The 23,305-nt window shown below is 40.1% G+C and overlaps 1 protein-coding gene across 7 annotated transcripts in view; it reads left to right on the plus strand.

Moving 5' to 3' along the window:
- The window catches only part of kmt2cb (lysine (K)-specific methyltransferase 2Cb), an 80,356-nt gene that overhangs the window by 25,953 nt on the left and 31,098 nt on the right, over positions 1-23,305 (plus strand). For 6 of the 7 annotated variants that reach the window (XM_010884952.5, XM_010884962.5, XM_020044535.3 and 3 more), the window contains exons 12-18: positions 15,084-15,176; positions 15,967-16,700; positions 18,431-18,550; positions 19,932-20,048; positions 20,436-20,540; positions 20,666-20,770; positions 23,114-23,295. In XM_010884952.5, coding sequence (XP_010883254.2) covers positions 15,084-15,176; positions 15,967-16,700; positions 18,431-18,550; positions 19,932-20,048; positions 20,436-20,540; positions 20,666-20,770; positions 23,114-23,295 — 1,456 coding nt within the window. The remainder of the gene's footprint in view (positions 1-15,083; positions 15,177-15,966; positions 16,701-18,430; positions 18,551-19,931; positions 20,049-20,435; positions 20,541-20,665; positions 20,771-23,113; positions 23,296-23,305) is intronic. The other variant, XM_010884986.5, reaches the window with a different exon arrangement.

Genomic DNA, 23,305 nt, shown 5'->3' on the forward strand with positions numbered 1-23,305 from the left:
AGTAAATAATGAATACACTGGCTTACAGTTGCATGTGTCACGAGTTTAGTTGGAGAAAGAGCCTGTCGCAGGAGTTTGAGGTAGAAATGTAGTTCAAACTGAGCATGGCGTTATTGTTTTTTTTAGCCCTTTTAAGTCCTTGGTATCAAACGTATAGTCGCAACAGGAAAGTCTAGAGCCAACATTAGCATTAATGTCTGGTATTGTCGCCCTGGTACTGGGGTAAAGCACCAGTGGAAATGCAGCATTATTGACCAATCCCGGATAATCGGGACAGGATTTGGGCTCCACATTTCTAGATGCCTTCACATGCACAATGCACACTAATGATATGCTTAAAAGAACTGCCTAGTCGGCCGGCCTGCGTTTAACCCTTGCTGGATTTGTACCGGGGTCTCCTATGTGATGAACTATATCTTTAACCTCTATACCACTAAATGCAGAAATGTGATGTCACTATACTTCTGCATTGTTAAACCAATTAGTCAAAACTCCATGGTTCTCGAAACTAGTTCCCTACATTAGCTAACAACCAGACCATCAACAGGTATAACAGGGTTGCTACACTACATTCAAAGCGTTCAATTAGAAAGAGATTACTGTAGATGGCTAGAAAAAAATTACTCCAACCACTCCATGGGTGGTTCCACTATGCTATGTGAACTACGCTATGTAAATCGCAATTCAGAGGAATGCGTTTGTTGCTGGTGCAGTTCGTCCATCGCAATACAACCATAAAGTTTTTATTTAGGCTTACTATAATGTAACTACTAAAGCTTTTAGCCAGCAACGTATTATTCTGGTTGTACAGTACCTATAATGAAAACAGTGACTCCAGTCACCCTGTGGCTGGTTCCTTTCTTTAGAAGACAATGAAAGTTGAATAGCAAAACATTGTTATCTGACCTACGCAATGTAAATTTGAAGCTATTTGTCCCATGTTGGTGCAGTTCGTCCATCGCAATATAACCCTAAATAGTTTTATTTTAGGCTTACTGTAGTGTAGCTACTGAAGCTTGTAGCCAGCAAAGTTCTAGTCTATCCTGAACAAGTCCTGATGCCTAATTTGTTTTGTCTGTCGCAAGGATTGAACAGTGGTCACCTACGTGGGAGTCTGTGTCTTCAACTACTATGGCATTTAACAATGGGTAGTGAGTCAGGCAGTCACTCCGTAAGAGACATTTGCTCTTCTTGGCCGGTCCAGCAATAACATTTATAATTTGATTAAGATTGCAATATTATATTAACATTGCGAATTTGATTTATCTGCACGAAACCGAACTGTAAGAGTCACAATATTCATCACATCTCCACCTAGAGATAATATATTGTGTGGTTCCTGTTAATTCCAAGCCATAAAATATGTTGGCAAGCCAGTTAGGTTTGCCAACAAATCTCAGAACCATCCTTAGTCAGTGCTTGACTTGAGCGGGAGCTGTCTGGAGCATGGTCTTTACACTCGCTGTGTAGTTGCAACAGAGTACTAATGATTTTGTTGGCATCACATTTTTCCTTTTGCCGTACCACGTAAGCGGAGCCGGCCAAGAAGAGCGAATGTCTCTTACTGACTGACAGAGTACACATTGTTAAATAGCGTAGTGGTTAGAGAAGCGGACCTGTGAACTATAGGTCCTGGGTTCGTATCTCCTCGCAGGTGAAGCGAAATACGCGTTATGAATTATTCGGTATAGACAAAAACGATGCTGTCTAAAACCTTCAGTATCTACATTATCGTAGGCCAGAAATAAAACAGTTCACGGTTATATTGCGACTGTTTCTAGTGGATAATCGAAGTACGCATTCGTGCATGCGTTTTGGGTCAGGATAGACAAACACATTTGCTGTCTTCAACATACATTAGTTACATTATAGTAAGCCTTGACTTAAACTGTATATGGTTTTATTGCGACTGTTTCTGGTTTATGGAAAGGTTATTCTTCAGTCTCGCTAGAAATAGCTAAATTCTTATGATTATTCCTAGGAAGATAGTAGGTACTAGTAAGCCTATTACTGACTAATAAGCTGTTCAAATGGCCCGTGGCAAAGGCAATACAGTTTATAGTTGCTATGGTGGAGGTAAGCTTAAGAAACGTTAGTCAGTGTAACACAATCCTCAATGGAGTCTAGCGACTGCTGGAACGTGTAATGCTGTGGCATAGTGGATAAAGACAGTGCCTCTCATGTGGAAGACCTAAGTTCCAATCTATTGAGAGCAACAACATATATTAATTATTTCTGGTAAATTCCACGATTCTCTTGTCTTTTCACTTGAAGTTAGTAGATACCGGTAAAGCTTATTATTGGGTAATACGCTGTTAAAACGGCCAGTGGCAAACGGCATACATAGACGCTATTTGTGGTGGAGGTAAACTTAGTAAGAAACGTTAGTCAGTATAACTTTATCAGTGTCATTCACGAATGGCCAATCAACTATTAAAATGGCCAGTGGCAAAGTAGGCTTTATTCAGAATATTGACCAGAGGCTATACTGACACCCAGCGAATGTCCAGTTCTGTGGTGTAGTGGTTAACGACACTGCCTTATATGTGGGTGACCCAGGTTCGAATCTCAAGATGGCAACACTTTCTATTGCAGGCCGGGTGAACTAGGCTTGCTTGGTTTCTTGTTTAAATATAGCAATGGAGTGTAGGCATTCATGTAGTTACTTGTACGTGCAATTTGGCTGCAACAACTAATCGATAAATATCGATAATGACGAAAATTAAAATTGTTGGCAACGAATGTCACTATGCACAAGACACAGCAAAAAAATACATTTTGAAAGATGGCGGAGGCTGAGATGGCGGAGAATACTCCAAAGGGAAGTTGCGTACGACCAGAAAATGCAATTTGTAGGCTAGCCTATTAAATAATTTGCCAATTCATAACATCTTATCTGCTGGTAATGTTTCTGTTGTGGCTCGGGACACTGAGTTTCAATTCATGATGAGAATTCTAATTCCTTGTTGGGACAGTGGTTAATAATTGCTTATGAAAAATTACCGTCATTTGCCTTCAAAAACATCAGGATAAGCGGAAGATCACCCAAATATGAATATAGGTCAAACTATACCTTTTATAACCAACCTTTCAAAAATGTATTTGTTGTTTCTGGTTGGTCTAGCTCTCAACATATGAAAAAAAAAATATTGAACCTTTAATTTGAAAGCGATCTTAGATCATTCTTCCATTCCATCTCTACAGCTCTTTGTGTCCTTGGTCTTGCTTATGGACTCTAGGGACCCGTTTAAGTCAGGGGACTCGGATGGCCCTTGCAAATGCTTGAGCTTTATGGTCAATGAGAAATGTTTTGGTTGCTTTAGAACATTGTCCTTCTGCAAGTTCCAACGATGACCCAGTTTCAGCCTCCTGGCAGAAGCAGTTACATTTTGCTCTAAAATCCGGTATTTGACATTTTCCCAATGTACCTAGCAAGATTCCAGTGGCCTTTGGAAGCCAAACAACATGCCATGTCAAACACCATACTTCAGTGGGGATATATTTTTATTTTTGCAGCATGACCATCCCTCTTTATGTCAAACCTACCTGTGGTGTTTGTGTCCAAAAGGCTCTATTTTCTCTCATCTGACTACAGATTCCAATTCTGATCAGTTCCAATTATCTTTAGCAAAATCCTGTAACATAGCAGGATTTGAATAGCAACTTGCTAACATTGTTAGCTAGAGAAGTACAGCAGTACCGATACACCAGCTGATTTAATGAAACAGAAACTGTAATTGTTAGCTATCAACTACTGTGGCTACCTACATCTTAGTGGAATTGTGTGGCACAAGGTATCTGGATTGTTGATACTATGTTAATGACTGTTTTACTAATTTAAACTAGATGTCAATCTTCAGAAATTTTGCTATATTAAAAATGCTTTGACTTCCTGACCAAAAAAACCTTTAACATTATTGACAGATTTGTTTTTAGCTTAGATTAATTCAGTTTTCTAGCAGAAATTGAAAAATATATTAAAATCTTTTGGCAGCTGGTGGTGGCTGCACTGCTTTCGTGCTATCCCATTACCCTTTGTAAATACAAGACAGATCAGTGCAGGTGGAATTGTTGCACAGTCTGACATGAGCCGCTGCCTCTCCTTGTTACATGCCTTACATCAAACTGACAGCCATTGATCATAATTTGGGCTGCTTTCTACAGGCATCAATAACCAGATGGGCTCCCATTATCACAAGATCAAAGCCATGAAAGCATTGTCTTTGTTATTCATTGAGTGAGAAAGCACTTTGTATTCTCTTCGGTAGATGGAGTTGTTTTGTTTTGTTTTCTTGTTTCTGACTGATTAATAGAATACCTGCCTACTGGGTGCTATTAAATAAGGCACTACAATGTAAAACACTCTAGAACTGGGCTATGCAATGCTAGTCCTGGAGGGTCACAGTCATCTCGACAAGTTACAAATATCTATGCAATAATGCTGTAGGAGAAAAAAATAAGTACTTTAGTGTAGCCTTTAGCTTCAGTAGAAAAGGTTTGTGAGTCATCCATGAAAAGAGCAATCTACATCCAGACCCTCTTAACTGGCAATTTGAATGAGGCAACAGACACTTCAAACATTGAAAATCTTTGCTACAATGCTCCCAAGAACACTTTAACAGTACCGATATATTGTGATAGGAATCCTTATGCAATCTTTTGCCGTGGTGACTTCTGAACATAGGAAAACCTTCTACCTTCTAATCACTGTAATCACATGGAGAATACACATGATTGACATGTCTGTGCGCCTTGCAATGCTTTCCATAAGAGGGAACTGAGAGTCTTTGAAAGTCAAACAGGCCATGAGTCAGCATAATTACAACAGATAAGGTAAAAGCCACTTTTTTTATAAAAGCATGTGTTATATGGCCATGACTGGCACCAACATACTGTACTTTGTCTGAGTAGCTACGAAACTAATAGCATTGTATAAATATTTTTGTCAGGCAAGTACAACAAAAAATGTATTCACAAGCTAACCTTGTAACCTTGGCACAATAGCCAGCTGCAATTGCAACATAAAATATTCAAATATTTCACTTGCTAGACTCAGCATAACTACTAGCCAGCTGGCAAAAAACAAAAAATATATATTAAAATAATAATAATATTGATTACAGGTTATTTAGAAAACATCACTTGAAAGTTTAAAATCTTTAATAGCTAGTATGTATACACAAACCAAACTCATCACTGCCTGGTTATGCAAATGTAACAGTCCAAAACATCAAGCAGAGAACAGTGACTTTATTAAACAACTGCAATGAGAAAATCTGTTGCCTAATGCTGTCTAGCCAGCAAATAGGCTAACTTTTGGATAGGTCACTGCATTAAAACCAAGCCTCATGGCCACATTGAGTGTACTGTAATTTGCCATCTATTGTACAATATAATCCAGCTAGCTAACTAACACAACCCAAATATTTAAATATGAAACCTGCTGCTTGCCATGCCTTTTATTTCAATAATTCAAGTAAAATTTGTAACGTCAGTATTAATTTACATGGCTGTACTGTAGCTCTGTAATCTGCAAAATGGAATATCAATTAGCTAACCACACTAACAGTTGGTTGCACTAAAAGTTTAATGTAGCTAGCGAGCTAGCTGCGCAACTCGGTAATGTAAAATAACCAAAGTAGCTACAAACAACGTATGACACATTTGAATTTTCTATACTTTGCAACTCCTGTCATGAAATATAGTTACATAACCTACATTATTTGCCTCAAAGGTTTGGCAATTGACTGATACCTATTGACTGGATTTTATCATGATACTTGGGACATATGATAATATTGCAGTTGTTTGTTTTGTTATATATTCTGTGTTGCAATTTGGATATAGTGATTCATAAAACCATAGCAAAGAGTTGCCATTAAAATAATTGTATCATTCAGCAGTAATTTTAGAAACTAAAATGTTTATAAAAATAAACTTTACATCACAAACAAATGCATATGCGGTGTCATGTTTGCTAAAGTATTAAAGTATTTCCAGTGGGGAGAACAAGTATTTGATACACTTTTATCATAGGTACACTTAAACTGTGGGAGATGGAATCTAAAACAAAAATCCAGAAAATCACATTGTATGATTTTTTTATAATTAATTTGCATTTTATTGCATGACATAAGTGCTAGAGTGCATGTGTGCATATAATTGTGTTTGCACTAAAATGTTGGAATCTGAATCTGAGTGAATATGCTACATTTAAATGTTTGTGTACACTACCATTCAAATGTTTGGGGTCACTTAGAAATGTCATTGTTTTCCATGAAAACATACATGAAATGAGTGTGTCTAGGAAATATAGCAAAATGCAAATTAATTACTTAAAAATCATACAATGTGATTTTCTGGACTTCTACATGCTTTGTAAGTGGGAAAACCTGCAAAATTGGCAGTGTATCAAATGCTTGTTCTCCCCACTGTATAAAGTATATATAAATAGCCAAGTACGAAATATGACTATTTTGTTACACATAATGTTCACCCTCTTCAAATACTTTTGGCACCCTAAAATTGGGGTGGTATATACATACATGCATTGGTTAATGTCATTAATCTGTCATTCAGATGTATTTTATAAAGCCCTTTTTACATCAGCAGTTGTGACAAAGTGCTTTTACAGATACACAGCCTGTAACCCAAATGAGCAAGCATCAAGAGTTAATGCACAGTGACTAGGAAAAATCTCTAGTAGGGAGTGAAAAACCTAGCAAGAAACCTAGAAGAACCAGACTGAGAGCACATGTCCTTTCAGGCCACATCAATGTTTTTGCATGATCAGATGATGAGACTAGGACATTGACAATCAGGTGGGGTGTGGGCAGGGTCAGCAGTAATCATCAGGCAGCAACCTGATCTGCAGTAGAACCAGGAGGAGTTTGGACAGGGACTGTTATGTGAGCCCGGTAGATCTGAGGCGTGGTCCCAGGGCCCTTCTCCTTAGTTGAACCAGGACACCAGTTAAAGGGAGCCATTCCCAGGATTCACAACAATTCCTGGGCATGCTTTTCAGACTGACCATTGTCCCCCGTCACACACACTAATGCAACATAACAGTTGGGATTTACATTAAATCAATACAACTATTGCGGTGTAGTTACTAAGGACTGAGACGGTGGGTGGTTCTGGAGACACTGTTTCCCCATCCTGAGCTTGGCGTAGTAACTAGGTGTCCTCCATGTTTGGGTGAGAGGAAGGTCCTCCCAGTGGAATGCATAACCCCCAGGCAAAACCTAATCGTAGCTTATTGCGCTGTAAATACTGGTTACTGAGACAGTAGCTAAGCTCAAGACCGACTGATCCAAGTCCTCTGGCACAATAACATAGCAGCGTAGAACTAGGGGCTGAGAAGGGGGTCCACAGACACAAGGCCCTGCCTCTGGGTAACCCTGAACAGAGCCGGCCAGGCAGGAAGTATGACAATAGCATCGAAAAATGTCACTGTCCAAATACTTGTTTGTTAGAAGCACTAGTATTATCAATTAAACTTTTTTATTTCCAGCCTTGCCTCCAGTACCAAAATTGAACTGGTCTGTTCTCGAATGAGTTTAGAATTAGGCTGTAGGTAATCTCCCATTCCACTCACTTGTGTAATGTTTCCTGGATTTTGACTTATTATATGTTTAGCAACAACGCTTCACTTTCCCATAGTTTCCATGGGCAACAAGCATCTTGCTCGCATGCTATGCTGGCTGTGTCTTTAGTACTGAGTGATCCTGAACTAAATGACCCTGCTATACAGCCCAAGGTGGGCTTTGGCCTGAGGTAGAGTGTTGTTGCAGTTTAAAGCGCTGCAGTGTACTGTGGGACCTAACCTGAAAATGTCTACCTCGACTGTCTAGACTAGACATGACTAGATGCTGGAAGACCGATCAGGATGGGTCTGTGGTCAATGGAGGGGAGTGATGCAGCCCTGATTCAGAGCATATGTGGCTGTTAAACACCCCATATTGATGCTTGGATGTTTCTTTTGCTCCATTTTGTTAATGTTTAAACATGAATGTAAATAAACATTAATGTTACACCATAGTTAAAGCGATACCTACACTAGCTTATTTAAGTTACATTAGAACAAACCAAACTGAACTTGATCATTACCATGGTGCAAGAATTGGTGTATGAAATACAATTAATAGCCACTGGGAATTTTTAATCTCTACCTGTTTTCTAGAGAGTAAGTTCTCGTGTAAGCTTCTCTATATCGATTTTAACCGACACACTGACGCTAAAGTTGACCAGCTAAATTGCGATCCATATGTGAATCCATGTGCGTAATGGATCATTAAATGATGCGACCACAACCTAGATAATACATTTGTATGGAAAATAAAATAATATTAGTAGTGATCTAGGTTTTTGCAATGTAATGCAGTTTTAGCCAAAAACATCACTCACCAACAAATGTCACCATCTTTCCTGGAGGCGTAATAATCCTATTATGTCTTATGCCTTTACATAGGTTATGCTATTCTTGCTACGTTACTTGCTGATCAAATTTTGCTTGTAGAGAAATTTGGAGGATTTTAGGCTAGCACAAGCTGCGCTTGATGACGTCAAACAGTGTAGTTCTGTGAGGAGCCACATTAGCGGCTAATTAGCATTTCATTTTTTGCATAAACCTAGGCTAAGATTGATTTAAAGTGATCTTGTCCTATTGAATCTTACAGATATATAAATAGTGAGGTTGTGTAAGCCTTCACAAAAAAAATTAATGAATGGTGTAATAATCGAAAGAGATTATTTTCCAATTGCGCCTCAAGGTTTTATGGGTATTTGACTCTACTATTTCAGTCTATAGTAATGGTGTCTTTTTGTAGTCCCGGACATAGTCTGGGTACATCTGTTTGTCAAAACGCCTTAAGATAAATTGATAAGATTTTTGGATAATTTATGAAAATAAGGTAGTAATTGCAGCCTTAATAAATGTAATATAAATGTGTATTATAAAGCATGCATTTAACCAAGTATTTTCTACTTAATCAATTTATACATTTTAGTGTTCATAATAGGGCTCTCCCCAACTTGGATTACCAGTAGTATTACCAAAGAGTATGCAACTACATGATATTGATGAACAATGGTTAGGAAAGTCTGTGTAGTAGGTCCAACTTCTATTTATTATTGAACACACTAAGTAACACACACATTTTATTACAGTATGTTAACCACATTGAAATCTATATGATTTAGGTCTATGGTAGTATTTGTAGTTCCTGTTAATGTGTCCTACAAATAATGAGTAATCTCTGATAACTCAACTCAATGTTTAGTTGCTAGGGTTATATTTGTCGAAGATATTTGTAAAGCACTCTACAAACTGTTTAATAGTGGATAGCATTGTGGATATGTTCCACTGACCAGGGTTTAGTGAAATGCTGTGTTAATATAATCATGTTGTTTGATGCTTTAAAGAAGCAGTCTAGAATTTTGGCCACTGCTTTTGAAAGTGGTGCTGTAGAGCCAATAATGGTCACTTATCTTTCATTTGTAAGTTATGTACCATAAAAAGTGAGGACTTCTCTTGATCTGTTTTAAAAAGTTCCTATATCCATTAATTTATTTTCCTTCATTAAAAAAACTACAGGAAATGTCTGCTTTCAAACTTGTTCTCTAACTGTAGTAAATGTAATTCTAGAGAAATAATTACAACACCTCTGTGTTGCTAATATAAGTTTTTACTGAACTACTTTTAGTTTGTAGCCTCAACTTTTGTCGTTACAGTGGGTTTTGTGAGAAGACACATTTCTGTGATGAAATCTGATCTAATGCAGTGAGATCAAGTCACAGAAAAAAATATTAAAATCATCAGTCATTGTGTAGCCTTTGTCGTATTGCTCTCATTTGCTGTGTTTCTAGCTCACATGGTTGCACTTTACAAAGAATTTGGTAAAGATTGTGGTTTTGAACTCTTTACTCTGATAGAACTTGTTGATCTGGGCTCCCTACAATGCAATGCACATGCTTTATGTTAGTAGACTCTTAAATTTGTGACGAAATAGGAACTCTCCAACACAGAAGCTATGTATCGTAACAGCCTTTTACGGTAATACATTTTAAACTGGTGTCATGTCAATGTTATCATGGTTATGTAGTACACCACCATTCAACATTTTGAAGTCACTTAAAAATGTCCTTGTTTTGCATGAAAACATGCATGCAATTAGTTTGAAAAGGAAATATAGCAAAATGAATAGGAAATATAATCATTGACCAGGTTAGAAATAATTGAAATAATAACTGTCCTTCAAACTTAGCTTCTTCAATGAATCCTGCATTTGCTGCATATAATCCTGCACCATACAACTTTACTGACCTTTGGCATGCTGTTGTCAATATGTTGAGGTACACTGAAGAGATTTCCTCCCATGCTTCCTGAAGCACCTCCCACAAGTTGATTTGTCTTGATGGACACTTCTTACGTACCATACAGTCAAGCTGCTCCCACAACAGCTCAATGGGATTGAGATCCGGTGAGACTGTGTTGGCCACTCCATTATAGACGGAATATTTGCTGCTTGCTTCTTCCCTAAATAGTTCTTGCATAGTTTGGAGCTGTGCTTTGGGTCACTGTCTGGTTTTTGGTGGAAATTGGCTCCAATCAAGCACCATCCACGGGGTATGGCATGGCATTGCAAAATGGAGTGATAGCCTTCCTTCTTCAAGATCCCTTTAACCCTGTACAAGTATCCCACTTCACCACCACCGCCGAAGCACCCCCAGTCCATACAGATGGTGGCAATTCCTTTTGAATGATAGTGTAGCTGGAAGCTTGCAGTGCCTCATATTTGTTCGTTTTGGTTATGATCATTTGTGATGGAACCGTGAATATGGCGTTTCTTCAGAGTTGTTTAGTGAGCTACTCGTAAGGGCTACAAACTATCAGTATGTTGCAATCGCCTGTTGGAGACACCTGGTATAGGATCTGCTAAGCCTGGGTTAACCTCAGACTTACATTTTGAGATACCAAAAGTTCCTTTCACCATTAATTTAATTTACCAAACCGCAATTTCAGTTAAAATCTCAAAACAAGTCTTAAGAAATTAGACTCTTATATATTTCAGCTATTTAACAAAAAATTGTGCTTTGTTATTGAGATTTACTGTAGGAGCACTTGGCTGAATTATACAATTATGTTGAAACAACGGTGGCTCATCGAGCAGTGACTCAAAAGACTCACCTGCAGCAGGCAGGAAGTTACAGTGGAGATGTGAGTTCCCCCCCCCCCCACGTATTTTATGATAGACTTTGTCAATAATTGATGCCTCTCAACAACCTGCTGATAACCTCTCAAGCTATTGTGGATGTAAAAACACGCGATAAGACGTGCGAAGGCACTTCAATCCTATATGTGGCTGCTATCTTAAGCAGCTGTGTTTTGTGGTGCTGCTGCTACAATGTGAGTTGCTGGTTGATTGAAGGAAGGGAATAATGCTGGTAATTAGACCTGTGTGATGTCAAGAACCTCTAAGGGCCTTGGTCTACCAGCCATTCATTTCTGTATTGATTGGACTAGTGAAGGGGGAGGGGAGCCTCCCTTGAGGATATAGCACCAGGTCATACTAGACTGCTGCTTTAGCTTTGAAGTCGGCATAAACTCTACACACCATCAACTCCACAGTGAATCAGCCATTTCTTCAATTTTCATACTGATCGCTTTTGTGACATACTTGTTCCTGTCTACAGGAGAGGGAATTATTTCAAGGAAACTCGTTTAGAATATCCCAGTCAGGAATCCCAAATGCCTTTTCAGGCTTAGGCCCTTCTGTGTTTGATGCTGGATTATATATGTAATGTGTATGTAACATAGGCTAGCAAAAAACAATTTTGGGGAGGGCTGTGGCAGTTTGACAGTTATCAAAATGAGCTGTGTGGTAACCTGTTCAGATCTTCCATTCTCTCAGCATATTGGCATATTTATCTGGCCACCAGAGAGTCGTACTACTGTCAGACCATTGATTCCGCTGCGTTCTTTTTACCGTGGCGCCCTGTCACGTAAAATGATCTCTCTATCTAAATGAGGTGAGAGAGAGATCTCCAACTTTTACACCCTGTGTAAAGATTGAGAGATCAGGCCAGTCCCCAGAGGAAAACACGTAACACGTACCAGTCATTTGTTTGCATGGCTGTGTTAATTAGCTTACTGCTCAGTTAGGTTAAAACACAAATTATTCTCACCTCGTTTAGATGTAGCTATCAATATTGCTGCCACTAATGTATCCCCAGTTATATTGACATATTGAGAAACACAGACCTTAGGTAAAGCAAGTTTGGCTAGCTAACAATAACAGTACTATTTTGCTGTGCTATCTAGTTGTTCATTCAACATTAAATGCAATGTAAATGTGTCGGTTTTCAATATGATTTTTCTCCAGAATAAATAGTTTAAGCTGCTGCAACAAAAGAGAATGGGGGAGCAGGGACAAGTGTCAGGCAACTTTAGTTTATAGTTGAATTAAATTATTATTTACTTGAATCTGATCAACCTTATTAATTAGGAGAAAATAATTTATGTCTTGTAGAAGTAATGTGTTTTTTATAAGAAGGGTATGCATTACTTTAGTAGGCAGGGAATAGACAAGAGTCTTGATAGTGAGGGATAGTATGGTATAGATAGTGGAGAGCCAGCAGGGTACATGGGAGAGGAGAGAGTAGACCAGAATGGAACAGAGGATAGAAGAGGACCGAGAGGAGAGGAACGAAGAGATGGAGATAATGGAATAGCAAGTGGGGTAGAAAAGAGATGGAGGGGGGGGGGGGAGATGGACAGAGTAGAGGAGGTCTATAGGAGGGCATGGTAATAATTTCTTCCCTAAAGGAAAGACTGTGTCAGACTCAACAGTAATTTAACCAGACGCACTGGGTTATCAATGTAAAATAAAGGTGGGTGTTGTGATTGTAGAGAATAACTTTTCAATAACAATCGGCACTAAGCGTTCAAGAGAGCAGTAATAACCTAAGCTTTGGAGGTAATCAGCGGTCATGGGTCACATGACAGTAATCAGCTATAAGGTTTAAGAGTCTACTATCAACGTTGACTATAACAGTAGTCTGATCAACTTTAAAGGTTTAATAAGAATCAGCAGTCAGGTTTTATGATTACAGAAATCAACAATATTGATTTCATATTGGTAACTCTAATCCCTCAATATTCTGTTAGGTATAATATTAAATACTATAGGTTTGTTTAATACATTCACCCCTCTGTTTGGGCAAAATAGTCAAATTATGTTCACTCTAATTTAAGTTTTTCCTTTCCTTTGTCCCCTCTATATACGCTTGTAAGGTCCTTCTGGGGAAATTGCCTTTCAGCAGGACCAAACTGGTCGATGGAACAAAAGAATCAGACATTGTATTTCTTTTAAGGAGAATTCCACTATGGTGTTTTTTCTTCTTCTTCCAGTCATCCTACATCATTGAGCGCTTGTGACAATGTTGCAGGCATAATTATGCACCACAAATATGTTTGTGATTTTTGCACCTAGATAATTCAACCAGTGGTCTCATTGGATGATTGAGCCCGCTGTCTGATTTAAATTGAATTGTTATGCTTTGTTGAAATTATTTTGGCCTTTGTGTTCCATTAAAAGCTCTATCACATTAGCTGCGGTTTGGCAGGTGAGAAGAAATATGAACATGAGTGAGCCAAAAGGGGAAATAAAAAAATAAAAAAATGACTGTCATATTTTATGTGAAATAATACTGCAATAATTATAGATAAGTATTTGTTTAGGTGATCTATGAAATGTGATATTGTATTGTTTCCATAACACTCATGAGTATATCTCTGTAGCATTACTGCATGTTCTTTTAGATTTTGCAGAAAGACCTTGAAGTTAAATTAATATTTCACCCATGAATAGAACTTGCACATGATTTTTGTGGGTGGATTACCCAGATCCAATACAAACAACCTTCCTATGTTCTGGGATAGTAGTGGCTACGTCAGGGCGGGGTTATGCTTGACATTAGCGAAGACTGGAGAGGTGTTTTAGGCGAAGGAACAGGATTAAGATAAGCTCACAGGGGAGTGGAATTCACCTTTTAGCAGGACAATTACCAACAACACAAGACCAGATTTACATTGTGGTTGTTTACCAAGAATGTAATGGATGTTTTCATAGCCCAGTAAAGACTGTAAAGAATAGCTGTTTATTAATGATCCCAAACACCTTGACATAGCCTCATGATTTTTTGGAAGGAATAAAATGAAACTTCCATCCAGGTGTGCAAAGCTTTCAGGGATGTGATTTAGAAGACTGAATGTTCAAACTGTCAAATGTTTAACATGTTTTAGATTTATATTAACATCACTCTCACTTTGTAATGCCAAAAATGTGGGGAAATAGGTGGGGGTGGGGGGGGGGGTGATGTGATATGTAGACATCCCAATGTATACATGTTAAAGGAATGCGTTGATGATTTCCAATATAATTGTAGCAACAGACAGTCAATGGTTCTGTAGTCTTCACCCACCATTGATTTCTTTGGGTGAGCACCATAGGTGCTTATCAACAGTTTGCCTGAGCAGCAGCTGAGGGTTTGAAACAGTGTTTTAGAGCCTGTAGCTCTGACCTATTAACCACCGCCATTGATTTAATTTATAAAACCCCCCTGGCTGGTGTTGTCCTGGGTGGATGACTGTCTGGGCCATGAGGAAGTGAGGCATTTGTGGCAGATTTGAGAAGTAACAGATTACTCAGTTTAGTGTGTGATTTGGACAGGCACTGTAATCGAAGTCTGCTAGCTGAGATCATACAAATCAAAACTACGCATCTTTGGCTGTTCTAACCAATGGAGGGGTGTGAAATGAAGCACTGTTATAATGGACCAATTTCACTGCCAATAAGCCCAGTAGGCATCTAATATTTCTGCTTGTCTTAGCCCCCTCTCTATTTCTCTCTTTTTCTCCCTCGGTCACCCTCTTTTCATTTAGAATTCATTAATGTTTAACCATTTCCATATTCTGAGATTTTTTTTCCCCCCAATCTTTCCCTAGATAATGTGTAGTTATGAAAGAGGCTATATGGACATTGATGGAGCTGGTTTCTAAGCACTGTTACCTTCTCACACAGGTGTCTTGGTGGGACCTGCCGTTGCTGCTGAGGAGGAAGAGCGGGTGACTGGCGAGGTGTCTGTTAAAAAGGCCCTGAGCCACTTACAGCCAGGTTGGTCCCGCTCCACCACCTTGCTAATTCATTGCTGTATTAAGATTATTATTTTCTAGTTTAGGGATTGTGTTCTCACTTATACGAAGTGACTTACAGTTACGCTGTACATTTTAAGATAGCTAGGTGTTACATGCACTCAACTACATAGTATGGGCAACTTGTGTGTGTGTGTGTTTTTAGGTCTAACTATACTCATTGGGACCAAATGTCCCAATGAGTATAGTAAAACCAGAAAAAGTAAATTTCCGGCTCAGGATTTACGTGCGTGTGTGCTATTCACTGCAGACTTTTATTTTGAAGGCAAAATATGAAAACGGGGAGTTATATTGTTGTTCCCGAATCTGTAATGTTTCTAGCCTGATGCTGATCTATTGTAGCTATCAATTGGTGACAGCTCACTAGCTTCTTACCTTTGGATGTCTCTCAGATGATAGCTACATGCATTATATCAATGTGTCAGCCACTTACTGTCAGTTCCATATATATGTGCGTATGCACAGAAATAGCCAGTTACGTTTCTTCGACTTGACTCGATACTCTGAACATCAGGTGCGGGGTGCTATGGTAAATTGCGCAAGATCATTATCTGTGTGCCGCTTGGTTAAAAAAAAAAAGTTTTTACTTAAAAATATTGTTTTTCTGTGGTGGTGCATCATAATTTGTAAGTGGCGGAATGCCTCTCTGATTACAGTAAGAGGGAAACCCTGATGTATTATGGCACCCCTCAATTATTATGTTATTACATTCCTGCTAACCTTGATGTGACCTTTTCATCTCTGAAAAACAGCTGGAGAGACCCAGGTTCCTTCAACGGAGAGTCCTGAGTCTCCAAAGGTGACCGAGCTTGAGAAATCTCAACCTGCCCTTAAGTCGATGGAGTTGGATCAGCCACTGGATGTAACACCAGGACTGACCATACTAACAAACACAGAACCCTCCTCTGAAAAGTCTATGATCAAACACAGTCCCAGCACAGAGGATATCCAGGCCATAACCCCACCCACCACCAAAGAGCCAAGTAGTACATCAGTTTCCATCAAGGAAGAACCCGTTGAGGTCTCAGCCTCTGAGCCTTCAGGAGTTAAACAGGCGCAAGTTACCTCTAATTTGCCCACAGCAGCAGAGGACGCTTTAAGAGAGCAAGAGGATTTACACATGCCTGGGATTCTGGCTGGTGGTGTTTTGGTTGGGGCCTGTGCCTTGGAAGCAATGGACACCACTCCCGAGGCTGAGAGCAAGCCTTGCCTCTCCCACGTCAGCCCCCCAAGTGAAGAAAAGCCCTACAAGACATCTATGGAACGACTTGCTGAGATGGCTGCCTCTCCTACACACTCTCCCCCTAGGACCAAGGGACCTTCGCCCAGGGAGCCTCTCCAGCCCCACAACTCCCATCCTACCCTTGGGGAATACAGCAGCAGCCTCCCCTCCACCACTCTCATACCACTCACCCCGAAAATTGGCATGGGCAAGCCAGCTATCTCCAAGAGGAAGTTTTCCCCAGGCAGACCCAGGGTGAAACAGGTAAGACGTTGGTGGTTCAGGGTGGCTGGTGGATGCTCTGCCTCCCTAATTTGCTTCTCATAGCATTAAGATTATCAGTAATTATCTTCTATCTCAGGGCTACAACATATATTTTAGAAATATTTGATATACTTGGTTCAATGTTTTTTTTTGTTCTTTATTTACAGCATTGTTTAGGTCTTTTGTATTATGTTTTCAAAGCGGATTTGTTTTTTTAAAACACATGGAAATCTCTGGATTGTGGGACATCAGGGATTCTCTCTTATTGTGTGGTTTGGTGAATCCTGAGTACTCTGCCAAAGAGGTGTGAATTGGCTACATGCCAGTTGTTTGGAATATGAACCGCAATGGGTTTGCCAGTTGTGCCAGTCACACCGTTGTGTTGTTTGACATGTATTTGTTTCATCAACACAGATGGTTGTTGTATTCCTCATGCCATATGCAAACACCATTATCAAGACCATTAACACTCTGCAACTAACCTCTACATAATCTGCATTTTAAAAAAAATCTGGGTTTTTTTGCCTGCTTATTCTGATCCGCTCTGCAAAACATACACCAAATTACACACACACACACACACACACACACACACACACACACTGCCTGCCCCAGAGCTCCTTATGACCACACAGCATTACCTAGTGAAAGCGCCCTCTTGGTATTGATCTCTGTATAGCCTATAGAAACGAAGCCTGTAGTTTAATGCCACGCTGGTCATTGCCGGTCTTCGACCCGTGTGTTATTTCCATGGTCACGGTAGACTTTCTGCTTTCTGTTGATGGCAGTCTTTCTCTGTTGGCTAGAAGCGTGTTGGTTTCTGATTTTCATTCTCTAGGATGCCTTAATTAGTGCTTTGTTAACCACCCTCCACTTTAATTATGCCACTGCTCAGAGACACAGTATGAGGGTTGGGACCAGGTCTGTGTTTAGAACTGGGATATTAATTACACCCATGGCTATGATGTATTATGAATGGTTCAGAGATGGGAGTCTAGTGTTTTCCTCTGTCTCTAGATAGACCTTTATCCTGATTTTAAAAACGCAGTTTGTAGACTTAGACTAATTTGTTAGATCAAGCCTCTGGGAAATCTAATGCTGGAATTTCAACACTGTGAAAGACTGCGTGTCATTGGACTGTCTTGTAATACGTCATGCTGCTGACATGCTGAACTAGAAGCCATGCATCAAGGCTCCGTCTGATGCGACCAGCTGTCATTTTGTCAATACGCCAGTGATGTGAGTGAGGCAGTGACGTGCAGTTGCCATGGCGAGAGGATGCTGAGGCCTGTTGCTCCTGCTGTTGCTGTGTGGCGCTTGTTGCCTCGGTGAACTCTGCTGTGCTGTGAGCTAACACAATTCTGCTTCTCCCATGCAAACGCTGTCCGGAAGTCTAGCTCGAAACATGCCTCAGCTTGTGTATGCATGAAAGACCTCTCGGGTTGGCTTCAATGTGGAAACTGACATGCATATCATATCACCCTGTCTTCATGTCTGAAGTCAGAATGTATAACAGCATCATTATTAACTCCATATCTCATCCCTGGGCTGGGTTGAATCATCCCAACGACCCTCATCAGCCACTAGCCTTTTAAACTCACTGCATCTCTAACATCTGTCTGTTATGTTTTCTCCTTCGTCGGCTTTGTTTTTAAGTTGCTGCATTTTGTCGCCCTCTTCCTTTCTTCTCACTCTCACCCACCCAACCTGACCCCCTACCTGAACCTTAGGGCGCATGGCATGGGAGCCCCCATAGCAGTGTCAGCTCCCCCTCCTGGTCCCCAGATCAGCCAGAGGGGTGGGACGTCCAAAAGAGCAGGCAGCTGACCTCCGGCTGGAGCATCAGAGTGGTAAATAACAAAGGCTCTCACCCTGGAGAACAGGCCGCCCTAGACGGGACCATGAGCAGAGCAGTGGCCACTGTTTAGTGTCTGTAGGCTCTGTGGGCTCTGTGGAGGGTGGATACAGGCACGGTGATGATGGATTGTGTCAATGTACTGGTATACTTTGTTACCAGTGTGGGTGTGAATTCTCTGTGGCAGGTTGTACGCTATACGTGGTATGGTTTGATGGACAGAAGAGGATTAGAACTGTCAATAGAACCGTTACCCCACATACTGCTGCAGCATAGTTCTCATTTGGAAAATCAGCCTATTCGGTTAGAACTTAAGCCCATTTGCTGAAGACGTTAACCATTTCAATGATATCATTAATACTAATGCTTACAACATTAACCCATTTCACATAGAACGTTACGTTTTTTTTCTTTAGACTCAAACCCATTCGCTTAGAACATTAACCCATTCAGTTAGAACATTATCCCATTCGCTTAGAACATTATCCCATTCGCTTAGAGCATTATCCCATTCGCTTAGAACATTATCCCATTCGCTTAGAACAGTAACCCGTGTTCAGTGTTGTGTCAGTCAGAGAATCAGACGGGTTGGAGGCAAGGAGGGACTTGAGATGAATGTCGGATTAGGGGAGGAGAGCTTTTAGAGGAGATTTGCAGAAAGTAGACCCCAATTTGACAGTCGTGATTAGGCCCCAGCAGCCATCTGCACCGGAAATGTGCTGGCAGCATAATGGAGCTCAAATTGGTAGAATAACATTATAGGCCCTCTGTCAACAGCCTAAACGTAGAGCCTGGACACTCGCTGTGTCAGAAAGGCTGTCTTAGAATGGTCCTGGATAGATGGGCTTATTAACAAGAAACATCATGGCGTCTGATGAGATGTAAAGTTTTTTTCTGCACAACCTATGCACTGAACAACTTCATTAAGATTTAACTTATGGACTGTTTTAAAGATTTTGTTTTGTTCAAATCGAATAATTTCATATCCATGAAATTATTACCACGTTCTTCTAGCTACCATCAATTCAAACAACACTGGAGAGGAGATGACATTACCTCTGTGGAAGTAGACCAAGCTGCTATTCCTGTTTTTAGTTTCATTAGTAGTGGCCCCATAGCTCTGTAACTTTACAATTGGTGGTGGGAGAGGTCCTCTATGGCAAACTTTAAGTTGAATTTATAGCTTAGTCTATCAAGTCTGTTGCGTGTCGGTCCGTCTTTCTGGGCCTCTGTCCATCTTTCTGGGTCTCTCTCCGTCTTTCTGGGTGTCTGAACACAACACCTGCGAGTTTTTGTGTGAAAAGGTGTTTTTTCTGTGTGCTGTTTGTGTGTCTGTGTATGTTGACGTCCTGAGGTATGTTTCTCTTCATCTCCAGGGTCGAGGGTCAGGCTTTCCTGGGAGGAGGAGACCAAGAGGGGCGGGGCTGTCGGGCAGAGGGGGTCGGGGCCGAGCAAGGGGGAAGAATGGAGTCAGCCCCACAATCAACCCTGGGGTAGGCTATGTCACAAACCTGATCTATTAACAATGATCTGGAGGGCCATTGCATTACCCAATTACTTCTTGGATGTCTGGGTGTGGAAACGGTCATCTTGTTGTGGATAGATTATTCCAACACAACAGACTGGTCCCAGTGGGCATGCTACTCAATATCGGGTTGACACAGCCTAAGTGTTCAAGGCTAATCAATTACACTATCTAAGCGGTATGTTGTAATGCTGACAGCATCAAAATCATTTCATGTTAGAAGTTGTACCTTAAAACGGATTCATTCCCATAGTGTTGGTTGAAAGACAGAGGAACTCTTCACTTTCATTTAAGGAATATTGCAGGATCCTATCTATTTAAGTGTATTTGTACATCATGCCTAATTCACACCCAGGTCACCACCATGGAGTCAGTGTACCAGGTGAAGGAAGAAGAGGAGAATGCTATGCATAACACTGTAGTCATATTCTCCAGTAACGACAGTTTCACACTGAAACAGGTATCTATGTTTATATATAACATTTCTTGTACCTCAAACTGTCATTTCATCAGTCTGTAGAACTGTGCTATTGTCAAACTGTATGTCCAGTTTCCCCAGTGAACACCTTATTTTCGTGACCTCAGGACATGTGCGTGGTGTGTGGGAGTTTTGGGCTGGGTGCTGAGGGCCGTCTTCTGGCCTGTGCTCAGTGTGGGCAGTGCTACCATCCCTTCTGTGTTGGCATAAAGGTAAGTGCCTCATCTTTAACAATGGCATTTGCTTTGAGGTCTTGCTGGAAACACTTATGATTTGGCTTAAAGTTGAATGACTACTGATGTGGAAGTGTTTAAACTGGCTATGTCTTAGTCAGCGTGTGTCATGGATTAAACGGGCCGTGTTAACTCTGTAATCGGATGATGCTCTTAAGTTGCTTCGATCTTTATCTCCTAATGCTGACAATCGCTGAAAAGAAAACTCGCTAGTGAAGCTAAGTGGGACTGCAATATATCAATCTCAATTATAGAGGAGCCTTTTCAGCCAGATAAATGCTCACAATATATTCCTGTAAACAGTTACCTAAGGGGTTATATTGGCACCATTGGTAAAGATGTGCTAAAATTTGCTCAGTGTAAACCATACAGGTAATGAGTTATGTTATCACACAAATAAGAAAAACGTTCCATAGTATACTAATACAAATGTTTGCAGATATACTTTCATGTAATGTATTTTCTTAAAAAATATACAGTGCCATCAGACAGTATTCAGACTACGCATCTTTTTGTGTAATAATTGATAAAATAAAATGTTTGCCATCAATATACACATACCCAATAACAACAAACAAAATGTATGTTGACATCCCAAATTGAGCTCAAATGTTTCCTGTGTCCTTTGATAATCTGTGGGATGTCTAGACCTTAATTGTAATCTATCTGCTGACATTTAAACAGGGTGTCCACGGGTCCATAACATTTTTAATTTATCTAAATAAATGGCCTTAAATCTAATTGTCTTTTTAAATGTCAATAGTGTTTAAGTTATGTTACCATTGTGAAGAGATGAAGAAAAAAAATGTGTGGTTTGTGAACACATTTTGTCTCTGGTCGCACGCAGAGAGGAACCACTATTAAAGTCAGAACGTTAGATGTCAGCAAGACACTCGGCATTGCTTTTCTCCCAACACCACTGTTTACGTGGTTGAAATCTGTTGAAAGTGGGAAAAAACAAAGCCGAATGTGGGTTTTTTGCAAAAAGGCTTTCAAACTTGGCGGTATGGTAATTAAATCTGTGGAATCCCATGAAGGGTGGGGAACACAAAAACACGGCGAAACGCCCCCAACAAACGTCTGGCATTTCTGTTTGGTCGTGTCACACGACTGTCCCATTAGGTACATCCTGTAACGTTATTGTTAGCAGTAGGCTTACTAACAACGGTGGATACCGGGACTTACAGATGTGCCACGGTAAGCGACAACTGAACCGCAAGAAAATTGTGCCTACCGTGTTTTACTCCCATGCAGTGTGCCCATGCTCTGGTGAAGCTACATATGGTATGTCATCTAAAAATTACTTTGCTGATCTTGTATGGTTTTGTAAATTACAAAAAAGTTTACTACAACTACAATGTAATAATGTAGTTGGCTAGGTAAGCAGATTTGTTTCTCATCTGTGTGCAGTATTATTCTTGTTTTAATTATTAGGCTATAGGGTTATTGTTGTAATTGTATTGATCATGGTTATAGTTGAACAAAAGTTAGTTTAAGACTGAACCAGAGATCACTAGCCCTTTTGGGATCACGATAAGTAAACCATTATGTTCATGATGGGGACACTGGCCACACGCTGGAGGGAATTAAACAACATTGGACGGAGATGCAGTAGCCTACTTTACTACCAATGCATATCAGTGCTACAGGCCCATCTTTAAAGGCCTTACTTCAGTCCAATTGGTGTACTTATAGATTCTTTGCATGGGGTTTTGTTGTGAAATTGGTCGTAAAATGAATTCAAAGTGGCATTAAAAATATCTTAATGTTAACTTGATGAAACCTGCAGATACCTTGTTTAAATTGGTTCTTAAGAAAGACACACTTCACAGTGCGTTTACACATAGTGAGTGAAAAAACACTTAAGCCCAAATAAACCTGATATGATCATTCAGACCCGTGTTACATAGCCAGATAGCCGATTTGTAGCTGATTTAGTATCTGGTTTCATGAGGTTTTGGCCTGTTCAGACTACAAGGATAAATGTGATTGCTATCAAATATATTCTAAAAATCATATGTCATTTCAAACTGCCAGTGTGAACAACTTTTGTCATTGTGTAGAACTGTGTGTCAACTGATGTCCAAAAATATGTATTGAATTATAAGATAAGTCCAAAACACACCAAAATGTGAAGAAACAGGTCTGAATATTGGCACTGCAGGTATAAATGTCATTGGCACCATAAAGTCCAACAATATAAAATCTGCAATGACATTAAAAATTGTTTTAATGCATCTCAGTCTTAAAGAACTTTGTGGCCTTCCCTTGGATTCCTGTTCCACCCGTGTTAATTTTCCAATGCCTGTCCCTTTTCCTCAGATAACCAAGGTAGTGCTGAGTAAAGGCTGGCGCTGTCTGGAGTGTACCGTGTGTGAGGCGTGTGGCCAGGCCACAGACCCGGGCCGTCTGCTCCTGTGTGACGACTGTGACATCAGCTACCACACGTACTGCCTGGACCCTCCGCTCCAGAACGTCCCCAAAGACAGCTGGAAGTGCAAATGGTGCGTAGCT

Source organism: Esox lucius, chromosome 3 (genome assembly GCF_011004845.1).
Source record: "Esox lucius isolate fEsoLuc1 chromosome 3, fEsoLuc1.pri, whole genome shotgun sequence".
In the NCBI taxonomy this organism is placed as follows: domain Eukaryota; kingdom Metazoa; phylum Chordata; class Actinopteri; order Esociformes; family Esocidae; genus Esox; species Esox lucius.